This window comes from Cricetulus griseus (assembly GCF_003668045.3).
Source record: "Cricetulus griseus strain 17A/GY chromosome 1 unlocalized genomic scaffold, alternate assembly CriGri-PICRH-1.0 chr1_1, whole genome shotgun sequence".
NCBI classification, from domain to species: Eukaryota; Metazoa; Chordata; class Mammalia; order Rodentia; family Cricetidae; genus Cricetulus; species Cricetulus griseus.
Genome location: NW_023276807.1, coordinates 139,449,542 through 139,461,872, shown reverse-complemented (window position 1 = coordinate 139,461,872; position 12,331 = coordinate 139,449,542). Strand labels below are relative to the sequence as shown.

The following is a 12,331-nucleotide window of genomic DNA, read 5'->3' as shown; positions in this document are numbered from 1 at the left end:
AACAAAGACAGAAACATTAAAGAGAACACAAGCTAAAATGAAGATGGAATTGAAAAACTCAATATTCCAATTAGAAAACTCTGGGAAAGCCTTACAAATAGAAATAGATCAGGCAGAAGATAGATTAGCAACCAGGACCTAAATTTTTTTACAAGCATAGAGAAGGAACATGCAGGAAATGTGGGGTACCATCAAAAGACCAAACCTTTGAATTATAGGCATAGATGAAGGAGGAGAATCTCAGGGTCAATGACATAAACCAGATTTAACAAGATCACAGAGAACTTTCTAAAACTAAGGAAAGATGTATCCATACAGATACAGGGAGCACACACAATTCTAACTTGACAAAACCTAAAGAAAAATCTCCATGGCATAAACAACTCCTTACTGAATGACGAATGGATCAAAGGGGGGAAAAATCAAAATATACCTGGAACTAAATGAAAATGGAAACATAAAAAGCTCTGTGACACATTAAAAGCAATCCTAAGAAGCAAGTTTATAGCCTTAAGTGTCTACATTAAAGAGAATAAATGTCTTAATGATGTAACCTAAAAAAAAAAAAATGGGAAACCAAATCAAACCCAGGAGATGACATGAAATAATAAAAACCAAAGAAATAGAAACAAAGAAAATCATACATAGAATCAGTGAATCTAAGAGCTGGTTCTTTGAGAAGACACATCACTGCCCCTTGGTCCTACTAATCAGAGAGAGAGAACACAGAGGAAGGGATGGATGGAGAGGGAAGAAGGAAGAGGGAGGAGTCAAATTAACAGAATAAAAAATGAAAAGGGAAACATGACACCAAAGAAATACAGATTATTATAAGGCAATACTTTAAAAGCATATCCTTCATTAATTAAGCTGGAAAATCTAAAAGAAATGGATGAATTTCTTGATTCACCCAAACTACCAAAGTTAAACCAAGAAGATATCAACAACTTAAACAGACTCCTAACAAAGGATAAGACTGAAATGGCAATAAAGTGCTTTCCAACTAAAAAAAGTCCAGTCCAGATGAAGTCACACCAGAATTCTACCAAACTTACAAAGAACAACAACAATGAATACTTCTTAAATTATTAAAAATAAACAAATAAATAAATACATAAACATATGTAGAAGGATCACTCCAAACTTGTTCTATGAAGCTGGTATACTCTTAACACTTAAACCAAGAAAGACACAACAAAAAGCAAAAAGTACAGACCAATCAATATCTCTGACCAACACAGATGCAAAACTCAATAAACACTACCAGCAAACCAAATATAGGCACATATCATGAAAGTCATCACCATGATCATGTTGGCTTTATCCAGAAATTCAAGGACGGCTCAACATATGTGTAAGGAATATAAATGGAGTTAAAGGCAAAAGTCACATGATCATCTCAATAGATGCAGAAAAGGCCTTAAGCAAGAATCAACATGCTTAGCCAGGTGTTGGTGGCACACACCTTTAATCCCAGCACTTGGGAGGCAGAGGCAGGCAGATCTCTGTGAGTTCGAAGCTAGCCTGGTCTACAGAGTGAGTTCCAGGACAGGCTCCAAAGCAATACAGAGAAACCCTGTCCCAAAAAACAAAAACAAACAAACAAACAAAAAAATCAACATGCTTTCATGAAGAAAATCCTAGAGAATTTAGGCCTGAAAGGGACATACCTCCTAACTAAGGGATATATATGACAAACATGAAGTCAACATTATCATAAATGAGGACAAACGAAGTAATCCCATCAAAATCAGGAATGAGACAGTGCTGTCCATTTATCCTCACTCCTTTTCAATACAGTGGTAGAAGGACTAGCCAGAGCAATAAGGTAAGAGAAGAAAACTAGAGCAATACAAATAAGATTAGAAGTTAAATATAACCCTATTTGCAGATAATATGATATTGTATACAAGAGATCCCAAAAAGTTTGACCAGAAAACTTCTACAATTACAATTTCAGCAAACTGACCAGCTACAAAATAAATTTATAAGGAGTAGCCTTTCTATATACAACAACAACAAACATATTAAGAAAGAGGTCATGGATGCACTCACATTCACATTATCATTAAAATAATAAAATATCTTGGAACCTACCCAAGGAGGTGACAAAATTCCACCACAAAAAACTTCAAATCTGAGAATGAAATTGAGAAAGACACTAGAAAATAAATGGAAAGACACTGTGTTCATGAATCAGTAAAATTAATATGGTGAAAACAGCTCTCCTACTAAAAGCAATTTACAGATCCAATAATACAATACCAATCAAAACACCCACAACATCCTTCACAGAAAGAGGAAACTATCCTGAAATTCATATAGAACCAGACAAGACCCCAGATAGCCAAAGCAATCCTGAATGAAAAGAGTAATACTGAATGGGTTGCCATTCTAGACTTCAAGATACAGTAGAGCTATAATAAAAATAATAAAAACAATATGCTACAAACCAGATGTGCAGACCAACAGAATAAAATAGAAGAATCAAACATGACTACTCATAACAACAGCCATCTGATATTCGACAAACACACACACTGGAGAAAAGACAGCATCTTTTAATAAGTAGTGCTGGGAAAACAAGATGTCCAGGCAGAGAAGAATGAAAGTAGACCTGTATCCATCATCCCAAACAAAAGCTAGTTTGAAGTAGATCAAAGACCTCAATTTGAAACCAGAAATACTAAAACTGCTAGAAGAAAACATAAGCAATATCCTACAAGATATAAGTGTAGGAAAGAACTTTTTGTATAGGACCCTTCTATCCAGCAATGAAGGCCAATAATTGACAAGTGGGACCTTATAAAACTAAAAAGTAGGCTGGGCATTGTGACACATGCCTTTACTCCTAGCACTTGGGAGGCAGAAGTGGATCGAGGCTAGCCTGTTCTAAATAATGAGGTCCAGGACAGCCAGGGCTGCATAGAGAGCCTGTTTCAAAAAACAAAAACAGAAAAGCAAACAAACCTCAACAAAAGAAACTAGAGTTTCTGCACAGATAAGAAAAACAAGTCAAGAAGAACCCCACAGAATGGGAAAGAATCTTTGCCAGCCATTCATGATAGAAGATTGAATATTCAGGATATACAAATAACTCAAAAATCAGAATGAAGGAAACAAATGACTCAATTAAAACATGGGCTAGGCATCTGAAGAGAGTGTTCACAATAGAAGGAATCAAAATGGCTAAACAATATCTCAAAAAGTATTCATTATCCTTAGCAATTAGGGAAAGACAAATTTAAAGCAAGTTGGAGATTTTATCTTACCCCATTCAGAATGACTAAGATCAACAAAACGTAACAAGTGCAGGCAAAATCGTGGAGAAAGAGGAATCCTCAGTCACTGTTGGTGGGAATATAAATTTGTGGGTGCAGCCACTTTAAAAATCAGTATGGAGAATACTCAAAAAGCTAAAAATAAATCCACCATATGATCCAGCCATATCATTCCTTGGCCTATTCCTAAAGGACTTAACATTTTACTCTACAGAAACTTTCTCAGCCATGTTCATTGCTGTCCTATGCACAAGAGCCGGGAAATGAAACAACTTAAATGCCCTTCAGCTGATGAATGAAAAATGAAAATGTGGTACATATATCAATGGATTACTATACAGGTATAAAAAATGAAATTTGCAAGTAAATATATGGTCCTAGAAAAGATTATATATTGAGTGAGGTAACTCAGACTCTGAGTGACAAATGATACATGTTTTCCCACCTGCCATTCCTGGCTCCAAAGCTTCAGATGTAAGTATATAAACAAGGAGTCACTAAGAAAAATCAGTAAAGTATAAAGGAACCATGGGTCAGGGGAGTTCTAGAGATGGGAATAACAGATGATACAAAGAGGCAAACAGAAAAATGGGGAGGAGGGGCTCCAACTAGGAATGGGGAGGGACATAGACACAGAGGGGAGGACAGACAACACCAAGGCTGTTTGATAAGCCTCAAGGAATCCTATTACCTAATATTTACCTAAAATTACATATATAACATATATATGTACATACATACAGATAGGATAGCTTAAAGCAAGTTATGCCACTTGGGCTAACAATGCTCCCCACAGGAACCAAAGACTAACAAAACCCCAATATCAGGTACAAGAAACTTCCTTTCAAATGGTTAGTCAGGGTAATTCAAGTGACTCCCAAAACAATTACTGTTGCCCTTGGTTGCCTCTTAGAGGTTAAAGGTCCTGGGGAAAGCAGAGTCTATAAACCAGCACAAGGCAGGTGGGTTTCTGGAGCTCAGAAACCTATTTCAAAACAGGCCATACTCTATTTTAAAAATAAGGTGGAAAATGAAAGAAAGAGACACCTGATGTCAACCTGTGGCCTCCCCATGCAGTGCACACACATGCATACATCCACAACTATACAGCACACAGTTTTGAGGGAAGCTACACTTAGAGTTATAAAAGAAGGCAATAAGAGTGATGTCACGAGTGATAGAGAAGACTAAGCTACTCAAGAGAAGTGTCAGTAGCAGAACAAGAACAGAACAGACAAACAAGTCACAGTAGTCTGTCCTCCTCATGTCTATTACAGCACCTATTGCTTTTGGCACAAATGAGACATATGCACACTAATAACATGAAATCATATGCTATGATTTAACTGTAGTACCATGCTTACCAAAACTCTTTTAAAAACAAGTTTGTAGATTTTACAACATAACAGGCTGTAAATCAAGTTTCATTGGTTAAAGAAATCGAGTTTGTGGTCTTGCTTAATTTAACCAGATTTTAAATACTAATTTAAAAACCAGATTTAGGTACAGCGCAAAGAAAATGACATGCAGAGAATACACAGCCACTGACTTACCTTGGTGCCCTTAGTGCTCAGTAGAGGAACTAGCATAAAAGAGCACATCTAAGAGAGTCTCTTATTGTTTCATGGGTTCCTAAATACAATGAACCTAAACCTGAGATGAATTGTTCCTTTCTGAGGTAGGAACACTAGGTAAAGCCATTCCTCACCTGAATTTCCAGGAAGTATAAGCTGCTTGACTATAGGAGGTCGCACTGGTGTTGAGGATGGAGAGTTGAAGCCGCTGCTGTAAGGGCTACTGGCATTTGGGCTATAAGGACTTGTATAACTCACAGAGTTGAAAGGATTATTGTATAAATTTTGCCTCTTGAGAGCTGCATTAATGAAAAGAGAGAAAATCAAATTTAGTAACTGGGGAAAGGTTAACATTTCAAAAAGTTTCTGAGTAAAGATTCATGAAGTCAGGACCCAATGTACCTGTTAAATCACCTTTTATATCGCTATGCTCATGTCCGTAGATTAGTGCTGCTGTCAGCTCTGGTAGAGAACCTTTCGCAGTAGTCAGCATTAACTAGACTTGTAGCTGGACCAAATGCTGAGAATAAGTGACTGCTGAGTGCTAAGCCACAAATGGGACATCTGTATCACCGTCCCCCAAAGCTTAGGGGTCATGGAAGAAGGGATAGAAAAGAAGATGTGGACATGCTGACTCCCATGCATAACATGGCTGTTGCACAACTGAACTCCCAGCAACTATGACTGCTGCATGAGCTTTGTATGAGATTTAGCTCTTCTGTCATGGACAGAAGAGTGGCTAGAGATGGGGGGTGCCCCTCTTTGGGGATTCTATGCAGTTAATAGTTGATGGAGGATGCTAAGACAGTTTTCTTCAGTGGTAGCTACTAATAAGGTACCTACACTCCAGTCAACAAACATAATCTCATTGAACACACACACACACACACACACACACACACACACACGGACACACACACACGGACACACACGGACACACACACACACACACACACACACACACACACACACACACACACACACACACACACACACACACACACACACGGACACAGAGGGCTATGAAGTAGGGCTAGTTAGGAAGAGAAAGAAGACTGGCAGGAGGGGAGGAGGATATCTATCAATTCAAGACCAGCCTGGTTTTACAGTTTGGGTCTAAGACAGCAAGTAAAATCATAAACAAGAAAAAACAACCCTTAAATGGATAGTTCTTCCTTCCATTTCAATTTTTTGAATATTTACAAACATAAGCTAAATACTAGAGAGAACAGACAGACAGGACTGGGGAGAGGGAGATCTTTAACATGTAGCATGTGCTCAGGAATGAGTAGCCTACAGTGGTAAAGATCAGGAAGAAGCAGCTTAGGAAAAAGTTGGAGCTGAGTGTGGTAGTCCTAGCACTTTGGAAGCAAAGGCAAGTGGATGTTTTATGACTTTTAAGGCCAGCCAGACTACACAGAGAGACCGTTTCTTTGTTTCTCTCTCTCTCTCTCTCTCTCTCTCTCTCTCTCTCTCTCTCTCTCTCTCTCTCTCTCTCACACACACAACACACACACACACACACAGAATGAGAGAGAGAGAGAGAGAGAGAGAGAGAGAGAGAGAGAGAGAGAGAGAGAGTGCGCACAGATGTAATAAGTCCTGAAATACCATGTCCAGAAGTCTGAAATCTATTTAGTAACAATGTTAAAACTTCAGGGATTTTTTTAAAATTAATTTTATTTTTTACATTCCAATCCCAGTTCTCCCTCCCTCATCTCCTCCTGCTCCTCCCACCTTCCATCTGCTCTTTGGAAAGGGTAAGGCTTCCCCTAGGAAGTCTGCTAAGGTTTTCCCATCATCTCATTGAGGCTGGACCAAGGCACCTCTTTACCCCCCCCCCCAAACACACACCCCTGTGTCTAGGCTGAGCAAGGTATCTCTCCCACACACACCCTCACCATCCCTGCAAATAGCACCATGTCCCAATCATATCAGGGGGAAAGTGATAGAAAATCTGACGAATGGACTAGACTAGGCAATAAACAGTGACTAGAAAATCAGAATGAACAAAAGAAAAAACGGACAGACATTAAAATTGGAAAGACTAATAAAGAAAAACAAATTAGATGGCTGAAGTTCTGGTTTGCCTATTGACAGAACAGTGGTTTGGGGAGGAGTCTTCTGTGTACTTTTTTCTGTCTAATTAGATCACATGATTGTATACTTATTCTGTGAGACACCACATTTTGTACATATTTGTTATATGCTACTTACTATGCAGCATGATGACAGAAACGTCAACCTGAGCAGAAGCAAACTGCTAATTTAGATCTCCTCTACTTTATTATACTTTACTTGCTTACTAATCACCAGCATGTCGTACTCCTGTGAAACGTCAAACATTTACAACACTGATGAACATCAATATGCCAGATTCCTGGATTTGTTTTCCATCCTGGGTTTTTCTCTGAGCTTTAATCTGAACACCTCCCCATGGTGTTCAACATATCCTCCAGTCAGCATACCAAATCCAAACTCATGATCTTTCTTCCAAAATCAGTTTCTCCTAGGGAACTACGGGAGGTCCTTCTTTTAGACTGGTGTGTGGTTTGAATGAGAATGGCCTCTATATATTTGTATATTTGAATACTTGGTCCCCAGTTAGTGGAACTGTTTAGGAAAGATTAGGAGGTGTGGCCTTGCAGGAGGTGTGTCACTGGGGGTGGGCTTTGCGGTTTCAAAAGCCCATACCATTCCAGTTATCTTTCTTTCTGCCTCCAACATTCAGGTAAGATGTAAGCTCTCAGCTTCTGCTCCTGGGCCATGTGTGCCTGCTGCCATGCTCCCACCATGATGGTCATAGGCTAGCAAACCCTATGAACTGTAAGAAAGCTTCCAATGAAATGCTTTTATAAGTTGCCTTGGTCACAGTGCCTCTTCACAGCAATAGGAAAGTAATTGAGACAACTGATAACGTATGTCCTGCCAAACAAATGTGAAACCTAGAAATTACTACTGATGCTTTCTTCTGTTTTATTTTTTCACATCTCATTTATCCCTTTTATTATTCATAACTTCCCCATGATGTTAAATATTTTCTGACTTTATACACAGTTTTTTACCTTGTAAGTTCCACCCAGCTCAAGCAACAGAAATTAGAATTTCTCTTCTTCCAGGTCAGTCTCAGAATCTAACATTACCTTCCCTTTCTGTCTTGTAGATGACTATAAAGATTTTTTTTTTAAGCCTACCTTATCTTATAGATTAAGGCCCCTATTTCAGAGGCGGTCTTTGCTGGCTTCCCATTCTGTGCAATCATATTTTGACACAGTCCATTCTTCAATCAGGCTTTTGCAATTAAGTCTCCATTAAAAACTCAGAGGGGAAAAAAGAAAAGCTGGCAAAAAACAAGCCAAGCTAAAGCCTGACATTTATAAGGAAAACAAAACAAAACAAAACAAAAACCTCAAAGAAAAAACTGGGGGGAAGGATGGCTTGGTAGGTAAAGTGTTTGCTGTACAAACATGAAGACAGGAGTTTGGATTCCTAAACACCCATGTAAATGCCAGTTATGTTCCCAGGACTAAGCTATGATGGATACAGAAGTCTCATTTCACTGTAGCCCAGGCTTGTTGAGAACTTGATGTACAATCCAGGATGGCTTTGAACTCAGTTTTCCTACTTCAGCACATACTAGAATTGCAGACACATAAGACCCACTTCGCAGCTCTCTTAGTCTTTAATATCCTTGTTATAATAAAACAATCCTTCATTCAAAATTTCTATTTTTGAGATACAGCAGCTTTGCTTTCATCCCATAAGTCTAGGTAGGTAGGTAGTAACTGGCAAATGTTCCCACTCTCTTTTAAACCATGATCTGGAGAATCATAACCTGCAAGCCAAATCCAAGCCACTCCCTGTTTGAAGATCAAAATGTACTCAAACACAATCCCACTCATTCATATACATTCACAACTGCCTGGGTGCTATGTTTGTGTGTATGCATGTGTGTTCTATGTGGACACATGTGCCAGTGCATGCATAGAGGGCTAACAAAGACATGGGATATCCTACAACTTTCTCCCTTATTCCTTTGAGACTGTATCTCTCAGTGAACCTGATACTAGCCAACAAACCACAGAAACCCTGCTGTTTCTATCTCACAGCTCTGAGTTCAGATGTATGGTATGCTGGACTTTTTGCAGGAGTACTGGGAATTTGAACTCAAGTCCTCATACTTGCTGCAGAACATGTTCTTACCCACTGACTCATCTTCTCATCCTCCTAGAATACTCTTAATGAATGTGTAATAATATCATCTGACTAAAATTTAGTTATTTCAGATTGTCTACAGATTTATAGCAATCTATTTCACTCAATCACAGACCAAATATTAGGGAAATCAAGTTCCAGAGAATAATTCTACTAGTTTTTTAAAGGGGCCTCTTTACAGAGATGAAAAGAGGCAGATTCAGCAGCTCTGTAATTACTTCCTTAAGTTATTTGCACATAATAACCATTTCTTATTGCATGCCAGGTTAATAGCTCACCTAGTCTTCCCTTTGCTTTCTTGAACACATTTAGCTTAAACTCTAACCAAAGAACACACATGTCTATCATAAAGCTAAAGCAGAAATTTTTAACCATAAATATAACTAAAAACAAGTAGGCTGCAGGAATGGCTCAGTGGTTAAGAATACTTGCTGCTCTTTCAGAGAACCCTGGTTCAGTTCCTAGCACCCACATGGGAGCTCATAACCATTTGTAATTTGAGTTCCAGAGAATCTGGTCTCTGTAGGCACCTACACATGCACACATGTTATTCATATATTCACACACAAAGATTAATTCTCTAATTTTTAAGTATCAATAAGCTCAGGGACCTGAATTCAGATCCCAGCACTCAAACAAAAACCTGAGCACAGCAGTACACATCTGCAAACCCAGTGCTGGAACAGGTGGAGAAAGGTAGATCCTTGGAGCTCTGTGGCCAGCCAATAGAGCTGCATCAGTGAGCTCTAAATTTCAGTGAGAAACCCTGTCTCATGCACTGGCTAGCTTTTATGTCAACTTGATTCAGGCTGAAGTCGTTTGGAATTGGGAATCTCGATTGACAAAGTACCCCTATCAGATTGGCTTGTGATACATTTTCTTGATTGCTGAATGATGTGAGAGGGCCCAGCTCACTGTGGACGATGCTACCCTTGGGCTGGTTCTCCTAGGTGCTATAAGAAAGAAGGTTGAGCAAGCCAGCAACCAGTACTTCTCCATGGCCTACATACACATCAGCTCTGGTCTCCAGGTTCCTGACCTGACTTCCCTTGGTAATGGGGAACTATAAGCTGAAAGAAACCCTTTCCTTCCCAAGCTGCTTTTGGTGTAGGGAGCCGTTCCTACATTCTCCATTACAATGATGGTGCCTGCAGGCACCAAATGTAAATTATTTCACAGGCGCTGGGTAATTTCCATTCCTTTGATCTCTGCCTATCCCGTGGCTCATTTGGCCTGAGGAGCTGAAGCCATTCATAGGGTGACACGTCCCAGGTGACTGCCGCCAGCCTTTATTAAGGAACGGGATTCTTGGGCCGGGGTCTCCGCTCTGGTAAGCTTATGCTCTCCCACTCTCAAGATACATTAAAGCTTTCCTGCAGAAGGATCCGAGTGTCCTGCGTGATTCTTGCCGGCGAGAACATAGTGCGCGGGACATCTGGTGCCGAAACCCGGGAAATTGACCTCAACATCACCGGCACCGCGGAGACCCCTTGGCTACAAGGCGGATTCAGAACTGCAGGGTGGTAAATTCGGAGAGGTATGTCTTTTCTGGACTTTGGCTTGGGAATGTTGCTATTTTGGGAGGTTAGTGTAGAGGCTTCTGTGCTTTTACTAGGAGCTATTTTGACCTTTCTCACTGTTGTAGCAATCTTAAAGAAGTCCAGAATTACATGTCAGAAACCGAATGTAGTGAGAGATGGGGCTCGCCCAACAATAAAATATAAGGAAAAAGGACCTCCCAGGATGTCTAGTGACAAGGGAGTGAATAATTTGTTAAGAGAAACAGCAACAAATAAGAAAAAAGGACCTCCCGGGATGTCTAATGACAAGGGAGTGAATAATTTGTTAGATAATTCTATAAATAAGTTTAAAACTTTAAATCTTGATAGCTCTGATGACTCTAAAAGCTCAAGAGATAAAGTTTTAGAGAAAACAGCTCAGCTAGGTGAAAAAGAAACAAAAAAGGAGGGAGAGAAAATAGGGGATAACCGGTCACACCCCGGTAAATTTAAGAAACCTGTTAATCCAGCGGGTGTACTTCCATCAACACCCCCATTATTTGGTACCGACTCCTTCTTACCATTAGAGGAGCGGAGAAAATTACAGATGGCTTTCCCAGTCTTTGATAGGGGAAAAGGCCTTACATGTTATTTAACACTTCTTGGAGGCCTGGAATGCCTATGGCTTTAAAGCCTCATAAACATTGACGCTCAGGGCCATACTGAGGCCAAGCGCCAAACCTCAAAACCTAAAAGGCCAAAGGAAATGGTAAAATGGAAAGATATCTTAACTGGTCTTTGGAGAGGCCCGGATCCTATTCTCATAAGATCCAGGGGAGCTATATGTTTTTTCACAGGATAAAGAGAATCCCCTGTAGATCCCAAAAAGACTCACCCGAAGAGCCCCTTCGGACCTTCAAAAGTCGGAACTCCACCCTCTCCCCGGGAGTTGAGAGCCGCTATTGTTATCCAGATTAACTCCTGTCCTTGGCGGAGAGATTGTCATCGCTTAAGGGGTGGAGGATGGGATTGTTTGGTGCAGCCGTTTGCTGCGGATTGGTGTTACTTCTCTGGCAGGTCTGTAAGCTCAAGGCTCAAACTAAGAGAGGCAAGATGGTTATCGCCCAAGCGCTTATTTGGCTAACTATGCTTAAGCAATAGGCCGCCGGCCAGACAGCTCTTGCACACCCGGAGCCTAGGCTCATTGCACAGGGTAGAGTGTCTGGTTTGAGCAGTCCATGAGGGTGTCGAGCAAGGCATCGCACAGAGAAGTTGCCTAGTATGCAGGCTTCTCTGGGAGGCATGTTGTCCTGCATAAGGGTTGCCTGCCCGAGCCTCCCTTTCCCAGAAAAACGGCAGAGGACAGGTCGAGAGTGCTTCGGGTCAAGCTAACAGCCTAGTCGCGACTCTCGTACACAGTCTTATTGTTTGATTTGGGAAGATACAACCTCTGCCTCTATCCCTCAACATATGGGTGACCTATTTGCTTGTAATAATATAAAGCCTTATCATTAATTAATAAAAAAAGGGAGATCTGTAGGGAGCCGTTCCTACATTCTCCATTACAATGATGGTGCCTACAGGCACCAAATGTAAATTATTTCACAGGCGCTGGGTAATTTCCATTCCTTTGATCTCTGCCTATCCCGTGGCTCATTTGGCCTGAGGAGCTGAAGCCATTCATAGGGTGACACGTCCCAGGCGGCCGCGGCCAGCCTTTATTAAGGGAAGGGATTCTTGGCTCAGGGTCTCCGCTCTGGTA

The 12,331-nt window shown here is 40.4% G+C and overlaps 1 protein-coding gene across 2 annotated transcripts in view; it reads right to left on the bottom strand.

Moving 5' to 3' along the window:
* Slain2 (SLAIN motif family member 2) overlaps positions 1–12,331 on the bottom strand; it is a 62,183-nt gene that overhangs the window by 27,772 nt on the left and 22,080 nt on the right. For both annotated transcript variants that reach the window (XM_027390858.2, XM_027390859.2), the window contains exon 3: positions 4,990–5,154. In XM_027390858.2, the coding sequence (XP_027246659.1) occupies positions 4,990–5,154 (165 nt within the window). The remainder of the gene's footprint in view (positions 1–4,989; positions 5,155–12,331) is intronic.